This window comes from Dicentrarchus labrax, unplaced genomic scaffold (assembly GCF_905237075.1).
Source record: "Dicentrarchus labrax unplaced genomic scaffold, dlabrax2021, whole genome shotgun sequence".
Taxonomy (NCBI): Eukaryota; Metazoa; Chordata; class Actinopteri; family Moronidae; genus Dicentrarchus; species Dicentrarchus labrax.
Window position 1 is genome coordinate 11,931,647 of NW_026136714.1, and position 20,555 is coordinate 11,952,201.

Consider the following 20,555-nt stretch of genomic DNA (forward strand, 5'->3'; position numbering starts at 1 on the left):
GAATAAAAACTAAATCAAGGGTAGCTTAAACAAGTTGATTATCACTTATCAAGTCTAAGCAGCGCTCAGCTGAAACTGTACAATGAGTTTATTTTATACTGAAGTTTCAATCTGGTAATTTCAGAAGCTCTGCTATTAAACTGCATTTTAAATTAAGTCTGTCAATATTTCACTATCTACTGTTGCAATTGTTACCTTTATTACATCTGAGGAATAATTTATTTATTTTTTTTAATTTTAACAATTCAAAATGAACAGAAACAGGCAAAATGAAACTAAGTACATGATCATTTATTTTTTATAAATACATATAAAAGACAATATAAACAACATTTTATGCAACATTTCTTACAGTATTAACTATTGGATCGGACGAGGAACTGAAAGAAAAACCTCATTTGTATGCACTGTATCTGTTAACATGGGCTCACAACTGGATTAAAAGTGGAACTCTTTCCACCCCCATGCCTAGCTCGATCCTGTGTCCTCCGTCACCAAAATGAGCAGAGTGTTACATTCACTTTTCAGTTTAAGATCATTATAACAATATATAAAACTACTCCACAGACCTCAGTCCAAAGGCACTGCCTGACTCCAGCCGTCTGAAGACACTGTTAGCCACAGAGCTTCAACACATGAAGCAAAATACTAAAAAGCAGGCAAGCGAGGCTGCTCATGTCTTTTGACTGGCTAAATAGTGAATCCATGCAATTGTGCGTACTGCGGTCCTGTAAAACAGTGTTATTTTTGCAATATGCCTCAGTAAGGAAGTAGTAAAACTCTAGCTCTGTTCTGGATCCTACAAGGACTACAGTGGTCCATCAGCCTTCATCTCTGGCATCTTTGTCACACCAACGCTTCATAGGACAATCATTAAATCAGGAGAATAAATTAACTCCACTGTATGAAGATAGCCCTTTTCACTGGATGTCTGTACCGTCAGCATTGGTTGTGACTCAAGCCATAGAGAAGTGGGCATATGTGATCAAAACCTTCTCTTTTAAAACAAAACACCCCGTTCTGCATGCATGTAACCTCTTAACGTGTGTAGCCTAAACACCCATCGACTCAGAACAGTCAACGTCATATTAGGTTAAATGAAATAAACAACCCTTAACTTTTCAGTGCGCAACTTAAAACAAACAAAAAAAATTGGATTTCCTAAAAGTCTTCTCAGACGAAAGATCAAGTCACAAAAGTAAAAAAAAAAAAAAGTGATCTCGGCATTAGAAGCTTTGAGGAGGCCCAGTATGAGGGCCTACAGTCTTATCATAGGTGAAGCCCTATAGTTGGTGTGAATTGTGGAGTCAATTTCTGACAAGTGAAATTTTTTCTAACCATACTGTAGCAGACAAAGGAGGGCTCTTTGGAAACTTCCATAGCAGAACTTGGGCTTTACCTTCAATGTAAACAAAACAAAATGAAACCCTTCAGCTTGGGTCAATAAACCCCTTAAATATAGCGTTGGTCATAATTTAAAGATTGTCTGTTGCAGTTGCAAGTAGAAAAGCAATCAAAAAAAATACAGTCCAAAATAATTGGGGTTGAATGTCAGACTGCAGTGGTTTGCTTATGTAAATGAGGTCAACCCCGAAACCCCCCAGATGAGCCAAGTCTTGCATCACTCATCTTTTTCATGACTGGCGTTTCCATTCATAACTCCATTGGTGTGGTGTGACCATGTCTGAGCCTGCAGCACTTTCGGCAGCCTCTTGCCCTTGGTGTAGGCGTGGTACCAGAAGTTGAGGAAGAGGAACAGGAAAATCAGGCCGTACAGGCCGATGATGTAGATGAAGATAGGGAACTGGTAGGGGCAGTCTTTCATGAAGAAATACTGGGAGATGTGGCTGGTCACCATAACAAACTGGATCTGGGGAGCGACAAAGGAAAGGAAGGGTCAAGTCTATTGCCAAGATTCATCACAGGTCTTTATAAGGAGTACATTTTGAGAACATAAGATAAACCCCCCCCCCAAAAAAAAGAGAACACAATTTAGCATACCAGCTGAATGGTAGTGAGGTATTTCTTCCACCACAGGTACTTTTGGTAGTTGGGGCCCAGGGCAGTCAGGCCATAGTAGGTGTACATGATAACATGGACAACACAGTTGAGCAGGGCGTGGAATGTCCCCATACCACCTGAAAATAGGGAGCGTTTTAGGATTAATAGTCACAATGGGAAAAAATAATGACATGTAATGTGTAAAATATTGGTTGTACATGAAAGACAGCCTACCTGCTGCAAAACGAACTCCAAACCACCAGGTGAATGGCATGATTGAGTGATGGTAGACATGAAGAAATGTCACCTGGCTATTCTTCTTTCTCAGCACAAAGAAGACCTGGAAAGGGACACAAGTATAGTTTGTTAAAATAAATGGCAGGTGGGGGACATTGCTGGGCCCTAAAATGTAATATAGATTCACTGCAACACAATAAAGAGGACGTGTATTCAACTCGAATGTCTGACTGATTGTGACTTACCGTGTCCAACATCTCAATGAACTTTGAGAAGTAGTAAAGCCAGCATGTTGCTGCCATCTAGAGGAGAGAGCATAGTAAAATATTTCAGTACTGGTTCTTAAAATAAAAAAAAATAAAAAAGAATTCAATCAGATGATGCAGTATATGCCAATCTTTAAATAAGTGGCTTACCCTTATAGCCTGTGGTGAATCAGAGTAGTTGACCAGGTCACAGTTAAAAGAGTATCCCGTTCCCCATCCTGACATCACAAACTGAAGAGAACAGGGCAAAGTGTTAACAAGTGTACCTTCAAAAGAAAAAAAATCTTTTTTCAGATGTTAAATTTGACTCCGTCTTCAGTTTTACTTGGATATTTTTTCCATCTAAGGGGACAGATGCTGTTGACTTATTTATTGACCATACACAGTAAAGCTACACCCTGTGTTTGGGTAAGGTTGGGATGTAAAAATCCATTCTCTCCAAATGATTAAACTGGAAGACTATACCCGCCAATCTGGTTTAACCTCAGATCAAACAGTCAAGTTAAAAAACAAAAAACCCATAATCCATGAGCAAGAGTATTTCACAAGACTGCCAATGGCATGTGCCACAGCTCTGTTCTTCACAAAGAGCTCAACAAAACAATACTGATGTTTGCTCCCCTATGAGCTAGTGGTATGCATGCAGCGTGCTATCTTACATTAAATTATTTTAACAGCACACATTTCATGCCACTGTGCTCTAATTAAACAAAAGGAGAACCTGATGACTCACTTCGTAGCACATGTAGAGTGAGAGAGCCACCACGCTGAAGTTGTAGACTATGAGGACTCCTTTGAGGTCAAAGGCTTTACGGTTCTCCATTAGCCGAGGCCCCAGCGACGTGACAAAGTAAATGTACGCTGCGATGATGACCGTTTGGGGGAGAGGAGATGACATAAGCAACCAGTTCTCTGTCCGTGAGTCTGTAACAGAAGTATTTGTTCGTGAGATCAAAAAAGGTTCAGATACAAAGAAAAGGGAGGGGAGTGTACCATGTTAAAAGTCGATTCATGTACAGAAACAAACCCAAGAGTGTAGGGTTTTAAAAATACAAAACATGCCCAGTCTTTTTGAAAGCTTGATGTGTTTGAATGTTCATAGACTCACCTGCATTTTGGATGAACTCGTCATAAACAAGTGCGGCCGAGGACTTTATATTATCAAATTCCATTTTCAGATCCCTGCAATTCACCTAGAAGAGGAAAGGCAAAGGTTAGGTTCACTGGAATTTGTTCAAGAAGCCTCGGCACAGAATCAGTCCGCGATACTTGTGTCCCAGAACAGCAAAAAGTTCATTTCACTGAAATATTTGTTTACTTTTAAAAGCTGCCAAATACACTAATTAACGCTGTATTCAAGTGATGTGGATTAGAAAATAAAATAAAAAAAATACACCACAGCAGGTTGAGGAAGTTTAAAGTTGAGGAACTATCAAGGTTATTAAGGGTTACTAGTGCCTCCACTTTGGCAATGAACTCTCAACAGGAAGTAAGTCACTCTCAAACAACTATTGCAAGTTAAAAAACAAACTAGTTTGACCTGAGCTACTCACTGAAACTGACAGCACACAGCATCGTTTCATCACCATGCAACTGGTATGTGATAAGATCTGAACAGTGCTTAACTCAGTATTGTTATTTGTAGTTGTACTGCCATGACTGAAAGGCTGGACTGTATAGGGCACTCAGCCATTCTTTGCTGCCCCTCTGACAATCTGAGACGGACAAAGCCAAGAGTGTACGGGGAGTACAATGAGTAGCAGTCAGTGTCTCCGTTTGCAGAGAACAAACACTGTGACTAGAATTGATTCAAGAAACATGTACACATGGCTAGTGTAAAAATCTGTTACAATATAGTCCATGACTTAATACCAAAATCATGCCACTTTGACTCATGCTGGAAATCTTTGGTATGTGATACAAACGTAAACGTGTGAAACTTGGAACTTTTCTCAATGGGAAAAGAGTTAGCAGGAAACACTTTGGAAATGATGATGTGTAGTGTAAAAAGACACTATGTAATGTCAGAATGACATTAAGCTTAAACTGGTTAATTTTTTAGTGAAGGGTAATGGGACAAACTTTTCCCAGTTATCCCAGCATCTGTGCTGCTGCCATTAATTATGAATCAGTCTAATGGTTCAGGAATCAAAGCAAGCAGTTTTATAAAATGCAACACATCAGTTAAGGGTTTCTGGGCATGGAGTTGATGCCTTGCATTAGGTTACACGGTTCATACTGGCTCCAGTGTGGTAAGGTTCACAATGACTGGCTTGACTGGTTTATGAAACAGGCCTGTTGTATGGGAAAAATGCCAAGGGAGAACTCTTTAAACACACCAGAAGTCAAACAAAATCTCAATATACCTGTTAGATTGTTTTTATTTCTAGAAAACCGTTGTGCCATTTGTGTGGGAGCTTTGAGCAAATGTAAAAGGAATAAAAAATAAATAAAATAAGAAAAACATATCCACCCTATATGTGCTAAGGATACATAAGACACAGCCCTACATGACAGGTTTTCAAGGTGTGTCAACCTGATTGTGACAAGAATTTGAACAGGGCATGGGTAAGTCATTAGGTGAACTGTGAAAAGAGGCATGGCTGTCTGGAGTTTCTACACCAATGACGACTGGCAAGCCTTGACATGCCAATTAACGTTATAGTCAGGGACTGTGATGTAAAGGCTGCTACTCCCATGGCACACCTCCTTATTTTATGTCTGCTATGTCAACTCCCCACGGCTTCCCAAAAGATAATTGAGTTAAGGTGGTCCAACATTATTCAATAACTGAGGCAGACTGGTTGATGTGTTGCATAGAAAAACATTAAACACACCAATAATAGTCGTTTCATGTCAATTTTACCTGGTCAAATAAATAATCTTACAAATGTGTCCATTATCATAATTTACTCAATAATTTACTTCTTTCTTAACTGGGCCACTTTGGAAAGTGCACCTTGTATAATATTGAGCTAGTTGGCATCGAATTGGCTAATTAAGTTATTTTAGCTTACTTTTATTTGCCCACACCAGTATCGCTGTAAGCCTCAATAAGAGGCTGAGCTGATGAGGACCAGGTGACGCCATTGATGAAAAACAAGTCCAACAGCTCCTATCCGCCACACAATGGCAGGAAATGTTTCAGTAATCACGGGCACGCTTTTGCGTCGATACACCGGCTTTCCTACATTTTTCTCTCTATAAAAACTTTTTGTTGTATCACTTAACTCAAATTCAACTCGAAGAAAACAATAATTACTAACCTTTTTGTGCTGGTACCGCTGTTACTCGGTGAAAGTCCTTTTTGCTGGGTCAAATTGTCTGTATCCAAACTCCCGGCTCACCTGCAGCTTCCCAACAGGTGCGCCTCCTCTGCTCTCTACGCGCCGTACTCCCCGCTTATGATAGGCATCTGAGGGCGGGGTCTGGAATCCAGCCACGCCCCTTGCTCGGTGGTTGGCTAACGCTGAAGTTCATTCTTGAGTGATGCCTCATCGAAAAGATTTTGCAACAATACAATAATATCCTCTTCCGACGTAATCAATCATTAGTTTTAATCAAAAAAAAAAGGAGAGTGGCAGCTTTACAGCTAATGCTGTTTTTTTCCATAACCTGCCAAAAAAAAAAAAAAACACAGCACGATTACAGAGAGGTGAAATAAATAAGGTAGCATGCCCCCAGTGCTTTTATTATAAAGAAACAGACATAATTAAAAAATGTACAATTCAAGACACTTCCGGTAATTTTGGATAAAGAGAACTGACTGTTACATTAAATGACAGAAACAGTACCCTGGATATGAATAGTGTTGATATGCAAGAAATAAGTGTATATATTTCTTAAAGGATAACAATGTTCATCACTGTATTGTGTTTTTGTTATTTGTAGATTTTTATGGGAAGGGCCTCATTTGGGTTCAAGGTGTTCACATGGTAAATAAGCCAATATGTATAACTGTGAGGGGAGTGGGACGGAGGGAAAGGTTTCAGTATCGCTCCTCACAAATGCAAAGTATTGCAGGAATGACAACAAGGCCGTGTTTCTGATTGCCCACTCGTCTTACACTCTCTTCCCAATCCAGTGGCAAAAACACAAAAACTGAAACCTGTTTAAAAACAAACAAATCTCTCTCTCTGAGCAAACAGTAAGGGTTAACTCTGCTTTTTGCAAAATCTCCACATTTTTTAACAGTCAGCAGTCAACAGTGGCAGATATCCCCCGTGGCTACAATTAATTATTGAAAATACAAAATCATGTTAAGAAGACTTTAGCAACATGAAACTTGTTAAGAATACCAAGGACCAATAAAAAACAGCAAATCAACAATAACAATGCTGTATCAAATGTACAAAAGCAAACATTATTCATAACACATATTTATAAAGCCGTACAATTATTTACACATTTCATATTCATTTTAAGGCCCTAGTCTTTGTGTGCAATAATAAAACTGGAGAACCTAAACCCACAATGACTTTTACAGGTGTCCATGGACCTGTAATGTTTTGACAAGTTTATTGCATAGGATGCGTTGTCATTTGCATGGTCAGACACCTGTACGTCCACTTTGGCCAAACATTCAAAACAGCAGCATTAATCTTCCTCACTGCTCCATGCATCCTGAAAGGCAGGGTTAACTGAAGTCTGGCCAACAGCTCCCTGTAAAGAATCGAGACATTCAGGTCAAAATAAAGTCTGAATTTAAGCAGCAACGAGGAACTGTGGTTCAGTTAATGTAAGGGGAATCTGACCCTCATTAACAATAACTATATAGAAATAGCCAATCTTCTCACTGATGGTTTTTCTTGTTTATTTAGGTCATATAGAGGTGTCAGTATTAAATTGAGATTGATAATTGTTTCATAACCAGTTAAAAACTATTTGTAGTAGGTTTAAGATATTCTTCTTTTAATAGATCTATTACAAAAAACATAATGCATAATACCTGTCACAACCATATACGGGTATACGCTGTGGGGGAAAAGAAACTCAAGCGGGTAACCACACATCCCTGTCAAATTTGCCTGAACAATTTTTGTATGACTGATGAGAACAATTGCTAAGTTAATCTGATAAATGTACCAACTAGTTAGACTGGAAAAAGACAGTAAAGCACAGCCATTTGTAATTCGATAAGCACTACTAGAATGCAGACAAGGCTGAGTAGTCGTGTTGCCGTATGAAGAGGCGAGGTTTCACAATTTAAATTCCTGAGATGACACTTATCCATGATCTCATGTCTGACATGAAGACAGAAATACCAAAATGTAAGTTTAGAGGATACCAATTTTAATCATCGTGTTCACACTGAGATTGTCACTATCTGTCTATTAATCGGTTGTTTAGTGTTATTTGATTACATAACTGTTCCTTATGTCTTTTCCATACCTTCTTTCCTACCTTAATTGCATTGTTTGATTCTTCTTCCACATCTGAGGCACGAAGGACAGGAACCCACGCCAGGATGTTACAGTCTTTACCTCCACTATACAGCTCCTACATACAAAAAACAAGGACACTTCCATTGTTTCACATTTGTTCACACTGCTAGGGAAATTAAAGGAACTGCTGTTGCAGCATAACCTTCATCTTAGCACTTCCAGACAGTGATGTCAGCACCTTGTGGAAACCAGCGTTAACTAGCATGATTGGGATCAAGAGTAAAATATTTAATAAGCTCAATAGCGTAAGTGAACTCAGGGGACACATTGTCAGTGGCATGGGACTGATCTGATGAGAAGATGAACTAGCAAATCTCATTTTCCGGAACTCTCCAAATAAGCTGCCAAACCTATGTGAAAACAAACATTGGTTTTGGTCACATTTGTTATGTCAATATTTGGCCGATTGTGGAACTGGCATTTTTCTGTGTCCACTCTAAAATCAAAACAAATCTGTTCTTTTTAAAAAGAATCTTAAGCTTGTTTTACAGAGACATACCATATAAAAATCAGTATATGAGCAGGAAAATAGTTCATTTTAACAGTTTTTGTGGAAAGTATAAGGACACCAAACATATTCTTGTGTTCTTTACCTGTGAGGAACCTTTGACATTTTAAGCCAATCTCAACTGATGGGCTAAACTCAACATACTTATTTAGCTTCAAAGACATTCTCTGTTATTTTGACACACAGCACCATCACATTCGGATACACAGTACTGCTATTGTGTGTTCTGTTTTTTGTCTATACGTTTTTTTTATATGTTTGTATGTTATGTTATCTTATAATATATATGTTTAATTTATGTGATCACAATTTTAACCTGCGATAGTTGAATCTCTTGTTACATGTTTGTAGACAATCTACAAAAACCTTAATAATAGCCTCTATCAGGTCGTTTGTTCTGTAGTAAGGAAAACACAATTACTGTACATTTCATCTGTATGCTTCGGTGCAGTTAAACCTTCATCATGTGGCAGAGTCACAGTCGACACTTAGGTTAAGAAGACTAACTTGAGTATGTCTGTATTTGCATTTATAGTGGCTCAATATAGCTCTGGAAATGTTGACTTTAACCATGTTATCTGTCAGAGGGAAGCGGCTCATTTGAGACTGCCATGGTGATTGCAAATTTCTAATAGCAGTTGCAGCAGTGACAACACCACAACGGCTGGAGAGATAATGTAACAAGAGGGTTCACAGTTCTTTAAGCGTTCAAGAGACTAACTAGACTTGACTTGCAGAAGAGACAAATATATGGATGGAAGTAAAAACAAAGGCAGCACTACAGATAGACTGGTATATCGGCGAGATGCAGGGAATAGTCACTACCTGGGACTTCGGTGTGACTCACCTGGTAGTCCGGGTGGAACTCACAGCAGTCGACGTTGTTGTAGTGACCCCTCAGCATAGTGACAAGCTCTCCTGTGTGGAGGGCATACACCGCCACTGAGCTGCCACACGGCACAAACACAAACTCTGGGCTGCAGCCATGCGACACCGTGAACTGTAGCCTTTTACGACTTTCGTTGCAGACCTTCCCGTAATTTACCTAAGGGACAAACAGTAAAGGCACACACGGTTCAGATAATGTGTGTATATTTCTAAATATAAGTTACTTATGACACTAAAGAATGTGAGATGGTTTCCAAGAAAAATATGATGCCTTCCTTTTTTTTTGTTTGTTACATGTTGAACCATTTTGTGCAGCACCACCAAAAATAACAACCGTTTATCCCCATAGGTGTCATAGGTTTTTAATGCTTCTTACACCTGAAAATAATAACCAGTAATAATTCACAATAAAGCTGTAGAACCACTACTAGAATATTTTAAGTTTTAAGGTTGAATGGGGCCCTGTGGGCTTTTCTTGTAAACAAACAAAAGTTGTGCTTACATTTTGTTTTACCCACCAAAACATTGTGTGTATCCTTGAGCTCTAATAAGTGTGTTAAGTGCATTTCCTTCCTCATAAAACATTTGCCTGAAGATGGAAAAATGCCCACCATGGCAACGGCAGCATGAGGCAGCAGAGCAGGAAATTAGAACATGTGACTGTGTGAGAGCTCATGGCAAATAGCAAAGCTTCCCTTGGCTTTAAGCTTATGATTCTGTGGTGTGGGGCTGTGTATGGGCGTGGATATACAAATTGTACACTATTTTAAATAGACCAATGCCAAAACTAAAATAGTCTGTAAGCCTGTAAGAGCAGTGATGTAAACTAGGTTGTCCAATTTGGTTAACAGTGACAGATTGTTGGTTAGCACTGGGTGATTGTTAATCAAACATTAATTCTTGTTTCACTTGTGAAGGTTTTTGGAGAATAATCAACAGTGAGGAAAGAAAGTACTCTAATAAAAAATTCCTGTGCTCTTGAAAAGTATAGAAAACTGAAGAAAAGTAACAATGCTCCCGTGTCCTTTTTTGTAAAATAATTGAAACATTATTATTTGTAGATAATTTTGACAGTATTTTACAAAATGTTCACCATAGCACCAAGACAGACCCAGTTAAACTCCTAAATGTTAAAAATAAATGCTAAAAAGTAAAAACAGCTGTGTAAAGATGTGTTTATTTCCTGTCACAGTAAGAGTTTGTACAGCACCCTTCTGTATTAGCTGCAGACACTTTACAGTCTTCAGGTAGCCCGGAAGCTAGAGTGACCTAATCTGCCAGTAATGAACGTGTAGCTTCTCGGATTCCTAGAAGCCATACACGCCAATCAGCCATAACATTATGAGCACTGACAGGTAAAATTAATAACACTTATTATCTGGTTATCATGGCACCTGTCAGTGGGTGGGATATATTAGGCAGCAGGTGAACTTTTTGTCCTTAAAGTTGATGTGTTAGAAGCAGGACAAATGGGCAAGCATGAGGATTTGAGCGACTTTAACAAGGGCCAAATTGTGATGGCTAGACAACTGGGACTTTGCTGAAAAAGTTAATGCTGGCTCTGATAGAAAGATGTCAGAACACAGTGCATCAGGGCGGCTGTGGTGCAGAGGCAGAGCGGGTCGTCCCCTTATCGGAAGGTTGCTGGTTCGACCCCCTGGTGCCACATGTCGAAGTATTCTTGAGCAAGATACTTAACCCCGAATTGCTCCCGATGCCGTGCATTGGTGTGTGAATGTGTATGAATGCATTAGTTTCTGTTCGATGGGCTTTACCATCACTGAGTGAACATGTGTGAAAGGGCGAATGTGCCATGTAGTGTAAAAGCGCTTTGAGTGGTCAGAAGACAAGAAAGGCGCTATACAAGTACAGGTCCATTTACCATTTACCATCGGTTTGTTGCGTATGGAGCTGCATAACATTATGAACACCAGGGTACCCAGGTGGGCATAATGTTATGGTTGATCGGTGTATAGTCATATGCAGTATATAATATATGTTTACACAGATACTCTGTTTGTTTCTGGCTTTTTGGAGAGACACAACAGAGACTGGCCACAGCTGCCAAGAATAAGCTCGTTTCCTCTTACAGGTTGTAAGAGCTCAAAAATCTCAAACAACCTGACTACCTATTCATTACATTACATTACCCATATCAAGCAATTTGGGGATCCTCTACATAATTATGTTAATTAGGGCTAGAGCAGCAAAGCGCTGCAAGGACCCTATTACATTGTATTCCCTACTGAATCGCATTTTTGGAGGCCACAACATGCTAATTTGGTGGTGGTGAAAATGCAGGTATTCTACAGGTCTTGCATATGGGCGGGGCAAAATGACCATCATGACCAGACAAAAAAAGCCTCTTGGACCCAAACCCAAAACCCAACAGCAAGTCTGCCATTTTGAATTTAGTGGTCTTTATCGGGCGATTTGCATTTGCGGGGGACCTGATCAAGGCTGCTTTTATCTCGCGGTTTCTACAGAAGATCCTCCAAGTGTGTACATGTATATATAAATTGCACTAAAACATGACCAAAGATTGCCCCTTGTAGAACTACACATGTAATGTAGAAACCAAGTTTTTAACTGAGACAAGAGATTACTTATATGCAAGTACATCCTGAACCACTGATAAGTGGTACTATCAAATTAAAAAGTCAAAAAGAGCACTGGGATCGAGGTTAGACAGCTGGGTTGAACCTGTATTTCAGAGATTACCGATGACCACACCAAGAACAGTTTCTGCAGTTTCCAAAACCAGACTGGAAGGTATCAAGCAGGCCATTATGGGTATCTATTTAACTTGTTCTTCAGACTTCTTTTAAGGATTTGGCAATGTAAAGGCAAATGTAATGGGTCTGCAACTGCTGCATTTGCATAATCCAAAATGCTAGTCCAGGTAGGTTACAAGGACAAAGCATTTACTCTCACACACACCTTACCAGTGTGTTTTCTCCAGTGGCACTATTCCATAGTCGCATACGGTCATCAGTTCCAGTAGTGAGGAGGTAGAGGCCATCTCCAGTAAAGCACAGGCCATTCACTCTGCCATTATGAGCTGTGTTCACTGGTTAAACAAAGATAAGAACACAATAACATGCATTTGTAATCCCACCTGCATCTTTGTCAACTTCTCATACTTCAATCAGTAATATGCTTTTAGTGCAGTTGCTGTAAAACACATTCTCACATAATAGTTACAATAGAATAAAGACAAACTAGTTTAATTACAAACTGGTTTCCTCTAAACATTGCCCCTCTTAGCTCGAACTTAAACAAAACCCCTGGCAAGAAAAACAGATACTGTATGTGCAGAATGTTGACCTCTCCTCCAGAGACATTCTCAGTTATGTTAACCAGAAAAACCTGAAAGGTATTAGACATCAGAGCTGAGGAAGGAAGTGTTGCTGTAAACTACATAATTTTCTGTTCCTAAGAAGATCAGATACCAGGAAGGTTTTTTGGGGTTATGTGAACCCGAGCGTTCGTCAGAATCGGATTTTTAGTCAAGTAGGTTTTCACATACAAGGAATTTGCCTTGGTAAATTGGTACATTACAGTAAACATAGAGAATATAAATTAAGATAAAATAGAAATAGAAGTGACAGTATATACAAATAGAAAAAGAAAGACAATATGTACGATATAACCATTATTTAAATTGTATGTATGTAGTCTGTGCAGCACCACTCTAAGCTTATGCCATATCATGGTGCTAAATTGTCATCTTGGACAGTGACTGGTAGATTGATATGGATAAGGAAGGGGAAACACATGACAGCATACAAGCAAAGCTGCAAAGGTGTTACCCTGCCAATTACACCCCAGGGGGTTATGTGACAACAATTTCTGTCCTGATGCATTTCAATGCCTGTATTTTCTATTGTCAAGATGAAGTCTAAAACATCTGCCAGAGGCCCTGCCCACTTTGAAGAAAGACATTGCAACAGAAGAAAAAAGGGGGCGAGGTAACAGTACCTGCCTCAGAGGAAGCTTTTGACTTTTCTCCATTGTGCTGGTCCAGAGTTAAGAGACTGCCAGAAGCCCGACGCACATCCCATACTTTCACTTTGCTGTCTGCACTTAGAAGGAAAATAAGGGAATTAATTTTATTTGACACTTTTCTGGTTTATTAATAATAAATGCAGAACTATGCACTATTCAAAAATTAGAATAAGTGCAATACCACAATTTAAGTACAAAACATGCCCAAACAGATAAGTCATATAAAACAGTGTGTGTAAGCCAGTGTTTGTTTTTAAAGGTCAGTTTACTGTTGGGAATTAACATGCTGGTCCATAATAGAATATCATACACTTCTCCGAGTGTCTCTCTGTGCCAGTTGTTTTCAAAATCACTTATAGTCCACAGGGAAAACAGCACACTGATCCCAATTGGTTAATTAGCATGTCTAATGTAGCATAAAACAGGTGGGGACTGTATCTACCATATGCTATACTGACAGGGCTACCAGGCTGCCACAGCGCCTATCTTCCAGCAATGTGGTGTCATTATCCTTGACTCAGGGTTGCAATGTGGCAGATGGGCCAGAACTGAGATGACAAGAACTGCTGGGACACAACATGGTGGGGATTGTCCCATACCTGGTATTATTCTTTGATGTGGCTCTGAGGGCAAACTGTTTGAGACTGGCAGTTTAAAGTGCCTACCTGGCAGTGGCTAAGATGTGCTCGTATCTGGGTGACCACCGCACAGACAGGACCTCTGCTCTGTGACCTAGAGGGGGAAAGTTATTGTTTATGTGTGTCAGAAAAGCAGCAGGAAAAAGTAAGCGTGTGTAATTGTGGTCTTGTCCACTAACCCTGAAGAACATGAATCCGTGAACCAGACTTCAGGTCACACAGTTGGATTTTAGGGTTTTTGGTGCCAACTGAAAACGAAACAAAAAAACAGTTGTGGGAGGAGACTCAAAAGTTGTCTTGTTTTTAAAGGCTGGAAAAGGGGAATTTACAGGGATATCTTGAAAGTTGAAAATTCCATTAAATGGTTCAGTTTCAATATCACATTCTTACTACTAAATGTGTGAGTATAATCAGCTTCAACAGGTGTATAAGAGAGAGGTACTCCACAAGGTTAAAAACTGGAGTCCCAGGTTCTCACAGATAAGGTGTGGTAAATATGAAAAACTCACTGATACGAACCTCTGATAAACATGAGCTAACACACCCAGGCTATATACACAGGAGGAGGAAAACATAGCTGTTGAAATTTAACAGAACAAAGAAAATGATCAGGACATAATTAACATCTAAAAAGCTCAAATTATGCATGATGAATGAGAATCCTAGAGAATCCTAGGGAAAATAGAAGACTCCAGGGAGGTTTCCAACTTGTCTGTCAAACATCTGTAACACCACTGAGAGGGAAGGACACGTTAGGAAAAAAAAACACAAAAACAAACACTGTGTCTCTGGTTTAGGTGTGTCAAAGAGACTGTGTGTGTGTATGTGACGGGAAGCACTTATGTGGGCATTATGAGCACATACTCAGCAGGCACGAGAAACCTGTTGGTCCTGCCCGGTGACGTGGTAAGGAAGATTCCTATGTTTTTTTTTTCCTCTTAAAAAGAGACGTTTGTCTCTGAAGCTGAATCCATGTGTAACTAGCTGCAGGCTCACTTCTGTCCCCTCCAGGTAGGGATATAATGATACACTCAACTCACAAATCGATACAATTCACAAATACTGGGTTCATGATTTGATTTTTTTAACCAAACGAGATTGAATTCAAATTATGACTAAAATCAATTCCTTTATTTTTTTTCAGACAAAAATCTACAAAATATATTTTCTATTATATTTCCTTTATCAAATGATAGAATCCCTTTTCATTTCTGAGGTTTAAACTGTGCAAAACAATACAGGTTTCCTTTTCTTTCTAAAAGTGAAACTGATGTCTTTGCATCTTCATACAGCTAGTGACACGAGTGACGTAGTGTGTGGTTTAAAAAGAGCATCATGATTTATTGTTCATCTCACTGATTTATTCACATTTTTGTATTGTGACTTAACTGTCTTCTGATATATCTTTACATTCCTAACTGTCACATTATAACCTGGGTTAAAAACTGGAGTACAAAGTAGGGGTGGTGTCTGTGGAGAAGAAGTTCAATGCTTTTTAGTACGCAGTGTTACAAATGCCAACTCCTGGGGGTAGTACTGTGTCACTGAGATCAGCAAAAACTGTAGCTGCATCCACACACACCTGCAATGAGACTGTGCTTCCTGGCAATGGGGGACAGGTGGTGGCTGTAGACATTTCCCTCAAACTCAAAGACATCAGCAGGCTGAAAAGTGAGAGACAGACAGAAAGGGTCAGTAAGCTACAGTAGAAATTCAGCTATCTGTATGTTAAGTGCTGTGTATATTTGTGTATGTATGCTGAATGAACATTGTGTCCTTAAATAAAGGCATGGCCTTAAAGTTTAACTGTAGTATAAACTGACCACAGTGCAGGGAAGGGGTTCAGAGAACGAATTAGGTAAAAATAAACGCAAGTAGAGAGGGAAGGGGGAAGCAGCTCAGAGCTCAGAAGGCAGCTCACCCGAGCAGAAGTGGCGGTTACAATGCAAATTCTTCAGCAAATATAAAAAGCCTCTCTGTGCCCCATCTGTCAGTGTGTGCCAGCACCGGCATGGACTCAGCCAATGGGCGCACACACACACACAGAGGAGGCTCTGTTTACATAAAAATACCACACATACAAATACACTATGTGCACATGAATGCAAAGCACACAATAATGTGGAACTACACAACCACAATAAATATTTTAATAGTTATGAGTGTGTGTTTGTACAAGACACAGAGATGGAGACACAGAGTAAAACAAATGAAGGGGCGGTAGGTTCTTTTCTGTCCCTTCCCTGACCTTTTGAGGTAACCGTGGTGCCAGTGTAACTCTAGCACAGCTCAGGGCCTGCCATATGGGACTATGTGGCATAGAAAGGTAGAAAGCATGAAGCAGAAAATAAGAAAGAGATGGGAAGAGATAACAAAAAGAGCAAAAAGAGAGAAAGGGTGGTGGAGCTATAAGAAAACAAATGTCATCTAGTTACTTAATAAGCCAACCTGCAATATGCACAAGTTATTATTATAATTATAGTTTTATAAGGTTATATGATGATTCAGCTCTATTGTAAAGTTATACTGGACAGCATTATTTTGAAATTTCTTTCTAATTATGTTTATCCCAATTAACATACCGCACACAGAGAAACTAATGGTACAGGTGTATCTAAGAAACTGATAACTCAGTGTGTATCATATTAACATTGGAGTAACCTTGTCTGTGGGTGACATTTCTTACCTTCAGTGTCTCAGTGTCCCACACTTTCATGGTCTTGTCAAAGGAACTCGAGACAAACATGCCTGTGTCATAAGGATACCACTGCACTGTCTCCACACTGAATTTGTGGACGTGCCGACTCGACCTAAATTAAAAAAACAAAGTCATATCACGATGCGCAGTGAGCACTGCAGTTAATTATTATCATGTTCTCTGGGCCTGCTTGCCAACCAGATCACTCATTTTGGGACTCTTAAAAACAAAAACTCTCTTCACATCTTTGACTGCAGAATTCCAGCCCCTGCTCTGCTACGAGACATTCAGAAATGAACTTAACAACAACAAGTACAAGAAAAGCTTCCGCTACTGAAAAAAAAAACCTCTAGAAATATTCATCACTGGGGGCAACTGTGAGCTCACCTGGTTGAGAATGTGCATGTAACTGCAGAGGCCTTGGTTCAATTCCAATCTGAGGCCCTTTGCTGCACGTTCTCTCTCTCTCTCTCTCTCTCTCTCTCTCTCTGTCACTCTCCCTGTCACTCTCCCTGTCACTCTCCCTGTCACTCTTTAGCTACACTTAAGGCAATATAAAGGCCAAAAATAATCTAAAAAATAAAAATATATATGAACCTCCTTTTAGAATACATATCCATGGGAAATGGGAAATATTTACTGCTTTCAGTAATGATAACATGTCAGTCTTCAAGGAAAGATGGTCCCTATCTCTGTCCTTCTCAAAGGCGGAAACAGGTTTGGATTACTGCAATGTACATTCCGACACCATGAGTGTGCAGACATGCATTGCTTTCATTGTTGTTGTACATTAAAAAGGTCTAGTGTGTAGGATTTTATGGAAATCATTCAGTCAATGCATTCTGATATTAGCATCAGAATCAGCCCCCAGTGTTAATTAAAGTCTACAATATATATAGTAGGACTACTCACATCACATCAAAAAGGAGATCCAAGTAAAACGTGCGGGAAGAAACAGTTTGATTCAAGCCATTTCACTTCCATGTACACTACTAGTCAAAAGTTTGGACACACCTTCTCATTTAATGGTTTTTCTTTATTTTCATGACTATTTACATTGTAGATTCTCACTGAAGGCATCAAAACTATGAATGAACACATATGGAATTATGTAGTAAACAAAAAAGTGTGAAATAACTCTCTAATATGTTTCATATTTTAGATTCCTCAAAGTAGCCACCCTTTGCTTTGTCGACAGAACTGCAAACCCTTGGCCTTCTCTCAATGAGCTTCATGATGTAATCACCTGAAATGGTTTTCACTTCACAGGTGTGCCTTGTCAGGGTTCATTTGTGGAATTTCTTGCCTTCTTAATGGGGTTGGGACCATCAGCCGTGTTGTGCAGAAGTTAGGTTGGTACACAGCTGACAGCCCTATTTGACAACTGTTAGAATTCATATTATGGCAAGAACCAATCAGCTAAGTAAAGAGAAACGACAGTCCATCATTACTTTAAGAACTGAAAGTCAGTCAGTCCGGAAAATTGCAAAAACTTTGAATGTGTCCCCAAGTGCAGTCGCAAAAACCATCAAGCGCTACGATGAAACTGGCTCACATGAGGACCGCCCCAGGAAAGGAAGACCAAGAGTCACCTCTGCTGCTGAGGATAAGTTCATCCGAGTCACCAGCCTCAGAAATCGCAAATTAACAGCACCTCAGACTAGAGCCCAGATGAATGCCACACAGAGTTCTAGTAGCAGACACATCTCTACATCAACTGTTCAGAGGAGACTACGCGAATCAGGCCTTTATGGTCAAATAGCTGCTAAAAAAACACTACTAAGGAAAAGCAACAAGCAGAAGAGATTTGTTTGGGCCAAGAAATACAAGGAATGGACATTAGACCAGTGGAAATATGTGCTTTGGTCTGATGAGTCCAAATTTGAGATCTTTGAATCTAAGGTTCTTTGGTGTGATGGTGTGGGGGTGCTTTGCTGGTGACACTGTTGGGGATTTATTCAAAATTGAAGGCACACTGAACCAGCATGGCTACCACAGCATCCTGCAGCATCATGCCATCCCATCCGGTTTGCGTTTAGTTGGACCATCATTTATTTTTCAACACGACAATGACCCCCAAACACACGTCCAGGCTGTGTAAGGGCTATTTGTCCAAGAAGGAGAGTGATGGAGTGCTGCGCCAGATGATCTGACCTCCACAATCACCTGACCTAAACCCATGAAGGCATGAAGGCAAAAAGGCCAACAAGTGCTCAGCATCTCTGGGAACTCCTTCAAGACCATGAAGAAAACCATTTCAGGTGACTACCTCATTAACTCATCGAGAGAATGCCAAAAGTGTGCAAAGCAGTAATCAAAGCAAAGGGTGGCTATTTTGAAGAATCTAAAATATAAAACATGTTTTGAGTTATTTCACACTTTTTGTTTACTACATAATTCCATGTGTTCATTCATAGTTTTGATGCCTTCAGTGAGAGTCTACAAAGTAAATAGTCATGAAAATAAAGAAAACCCATTAAATGAGTGTGTCCACACTTTTGACTGGTAGTGTATGTAAAGGCCATGGCGTGAGCAAGCTAAGAAAGACATGGTGCTGTGAGAACGTAATGCAGTGCTTCCCTCTAGTGGACAGTGAGTAAATTGAGTAATTCTCACCTGCCTACTGTGCAAACTGTCTTGCAGGTGTACTGTGGTTTCCCACTGAAGTTCTCCAGGTCATAGATTACGATCACGCCATCTGCTCCACCAGACAACATGCTAAACAACAGAGAGGGTTGACTTCACAGATAGCACTACTTTTCCTGCCATTACACAGCATTACGTTAGGTGACCAGAAGATAGTTTCAAGAAATTTAGTTCTCCTCTTTTTCAATGTTAACTTCCCCATGCTTTGTATAGTCAAAGACTAAATGCCATTCACCTCTGTTGTACTAGGCTCTTGTCACAAATCTTTGTCAAGGATAGACCTACAGCTGCTATTTCACAGCTACAGTGTCCAGGGGGATTGTAATATAGTAATCTATAAATCAGTTAAATGAAATTAGGAGTAAGTGGACTTACTATCTACCCTCTACTGCTTCAATGTCAAGGCTGTTGATGCCATTTCCATGGATCCTGTCCACGTCTCTGTCAGGATTCAACTTCAGACTGAGGACCCTTTGGAGAAACAGAAAGAGGAAGAGCTATGCATCACTGTAACTCACATTTACCTTTAAAGCCCACATACATTTGGATAATGAGATAATAATGAAAGGAACACAGCCAAAGTCATTTATTGAGCGAAATGTACAAACATCAGCTAATAAAGGCTTCTCAAATCCTCAGACGTACCAGCTGTTATTTATTTATCCTTTCATGAGACTGTCAATGGAACAACTTGATATATCGTAAGATGAGACTCCATACATGGTGCCATTAGGTCCGGGAGCTGAGTATTGATATATGAATATGTGTATTTAAATTATTTCCTTTCCTTGTCTAGTTGAGATACTTGTATTCTCTCACCTTCTCGTTGACTCTGCACGTCTCAGTCGCAGAGGGTCATCCAGACCAGCCTGTCTTGCTGTCAGAAACCCCAACATTGCTTCAATTTAAAGAAAAACCGGCCTTAATTTAAGACCAGGGCTAGCTTTTACTCTCTGCTGTCGTTAGCTAACCTAGCTCAAAGGCTAGCATGTTAGCTACATCGAGTTTGAGTTTTTAAATCCACAAATTATGGCCGTCCAAAGCTCCGGAGCTTAACGCGCCCTTTAAATCTCACAGGGATACTCTCGCTTTGATTATTTCTTCTTTATTTTACATTCATTTCAACTACTTTCGCAGGAGAGCCACACAAAAAGCCGCCATGTTGGAACGTAATGTCCATTCTATGACGAAGGTGGTGATTGGCTGGTCAAGTATAGCCGT

The 20,555-nt window shown here is 39.8% G+C and overlaps 2 protein-coding genes across 2 annotated transcripts; both read right to left on the bottom strand.

Annotated features, from left to right (window-relative positions):
- Window positions 1-275: 275 nt before the first annotated feature.
- On the bottom strand, window positions 276-5,919 carry elovl7a (ELOVL fatty acid elongase 7a). The gene is made up of 8 exons (XM_051421484.1): window positions 5,771-5,919; window positions 3,613-3,697; window positions 3,238-3,428; window positions 2,655-2,735; window positions 2,484-2,540; window positions 2,236-2,341; window positions 2,002-2,138; window positions 276-1,870 (listed from the first exon to the last, which is right to left on the bottom strand). Exons 2-8 carry the CDS (start codon window positions 3,674-3,676, stop codon window positions 1,622-1,624), a joined length of 885 nt encoding a protein of 294 aa, XP_051277444.1. The 5' UTR covers window positions 3,677-3,697; window positions 5,771-5,919; the 3' UTR covers window positions 276-1,621.
- Window positions 5,920-6,160: 241 nt separating this feature from the next.
- Window positions 6,161-20,494, bottom strand: ercc8 (excision repair cross-complementation group 8). The gene is made up of 12 exons (XM_051421475.1): window positions 20,154-20,494; window positions 19,710-19,805; window positions 19,305-19,406; window positions 16,677-16,800; window positions 15,573-15,654; window positions 14,170-14,238; window positions 14,018-14,084; window positions 13,326-13,429; window positions 12,290-12,414; window positions 9,304-9,501; window positions 7,908-8,003; window positions 6,161-7,166 (listed from the first exon to the last, which is right to left on the bottom strand). Exons 1-12 carry the CDS (start codon window positions 20,228-20,230, stop codon window positions 7,101-7,103), a joined length of 1,206 nt encoding a protein of 401 aa, XP_051277435.1. The 5' UTR covers window positions 20,231-20,494; the 3' UTR covers window positions 6,161-7,100.
- Between the last annotated feature and the right edge of the window lie 61 nt (window positions 20,495-20,555).

Coding starts and splice junctions, on each gene's coding strand:
- elovl7a (XM_051421484.1), bottom strand. CDS start 3,676: ATGGAATTTGATAATATAAAGTCCTCGGCCGCACTTGTTTATGACGAG. Junction 3,429..3,612: donor CGAGTTCATCCAAAATGCAG/GTGAGTCTATGA, acceptor CTTCTGTTACAG/ACTCACGGACAGAGAACTGG. Junction 2,541..2,654: donor ATTCACCACAGGCTATAAGG/GTAAGCCACTTA, acceptor TCTCTCCTCTAG/ATGGCAGCAACATGCTGGCT.
- ercc8 (XM_051421475.1), bottom strand. CDS start 20,230: ATGTTGGGGTTTCTGACAGCAAGACAGGCTGGTCTGGATGACCCTCTG. Junction 9,502..12,289: donor CCACTGGAGAAAACACACTG/GTAAGGTGTGTG, acceptor TTTGTCCCTTAG/GTAAATTACGGGAAGGTCTG. Junction 7,167..7,907: donor AATCAAACAATGCAATTAAG/GTAGGAAAGAAG, acceptor GATTCTTTACAG/GGAGCTGTTGGCCAGACTTC.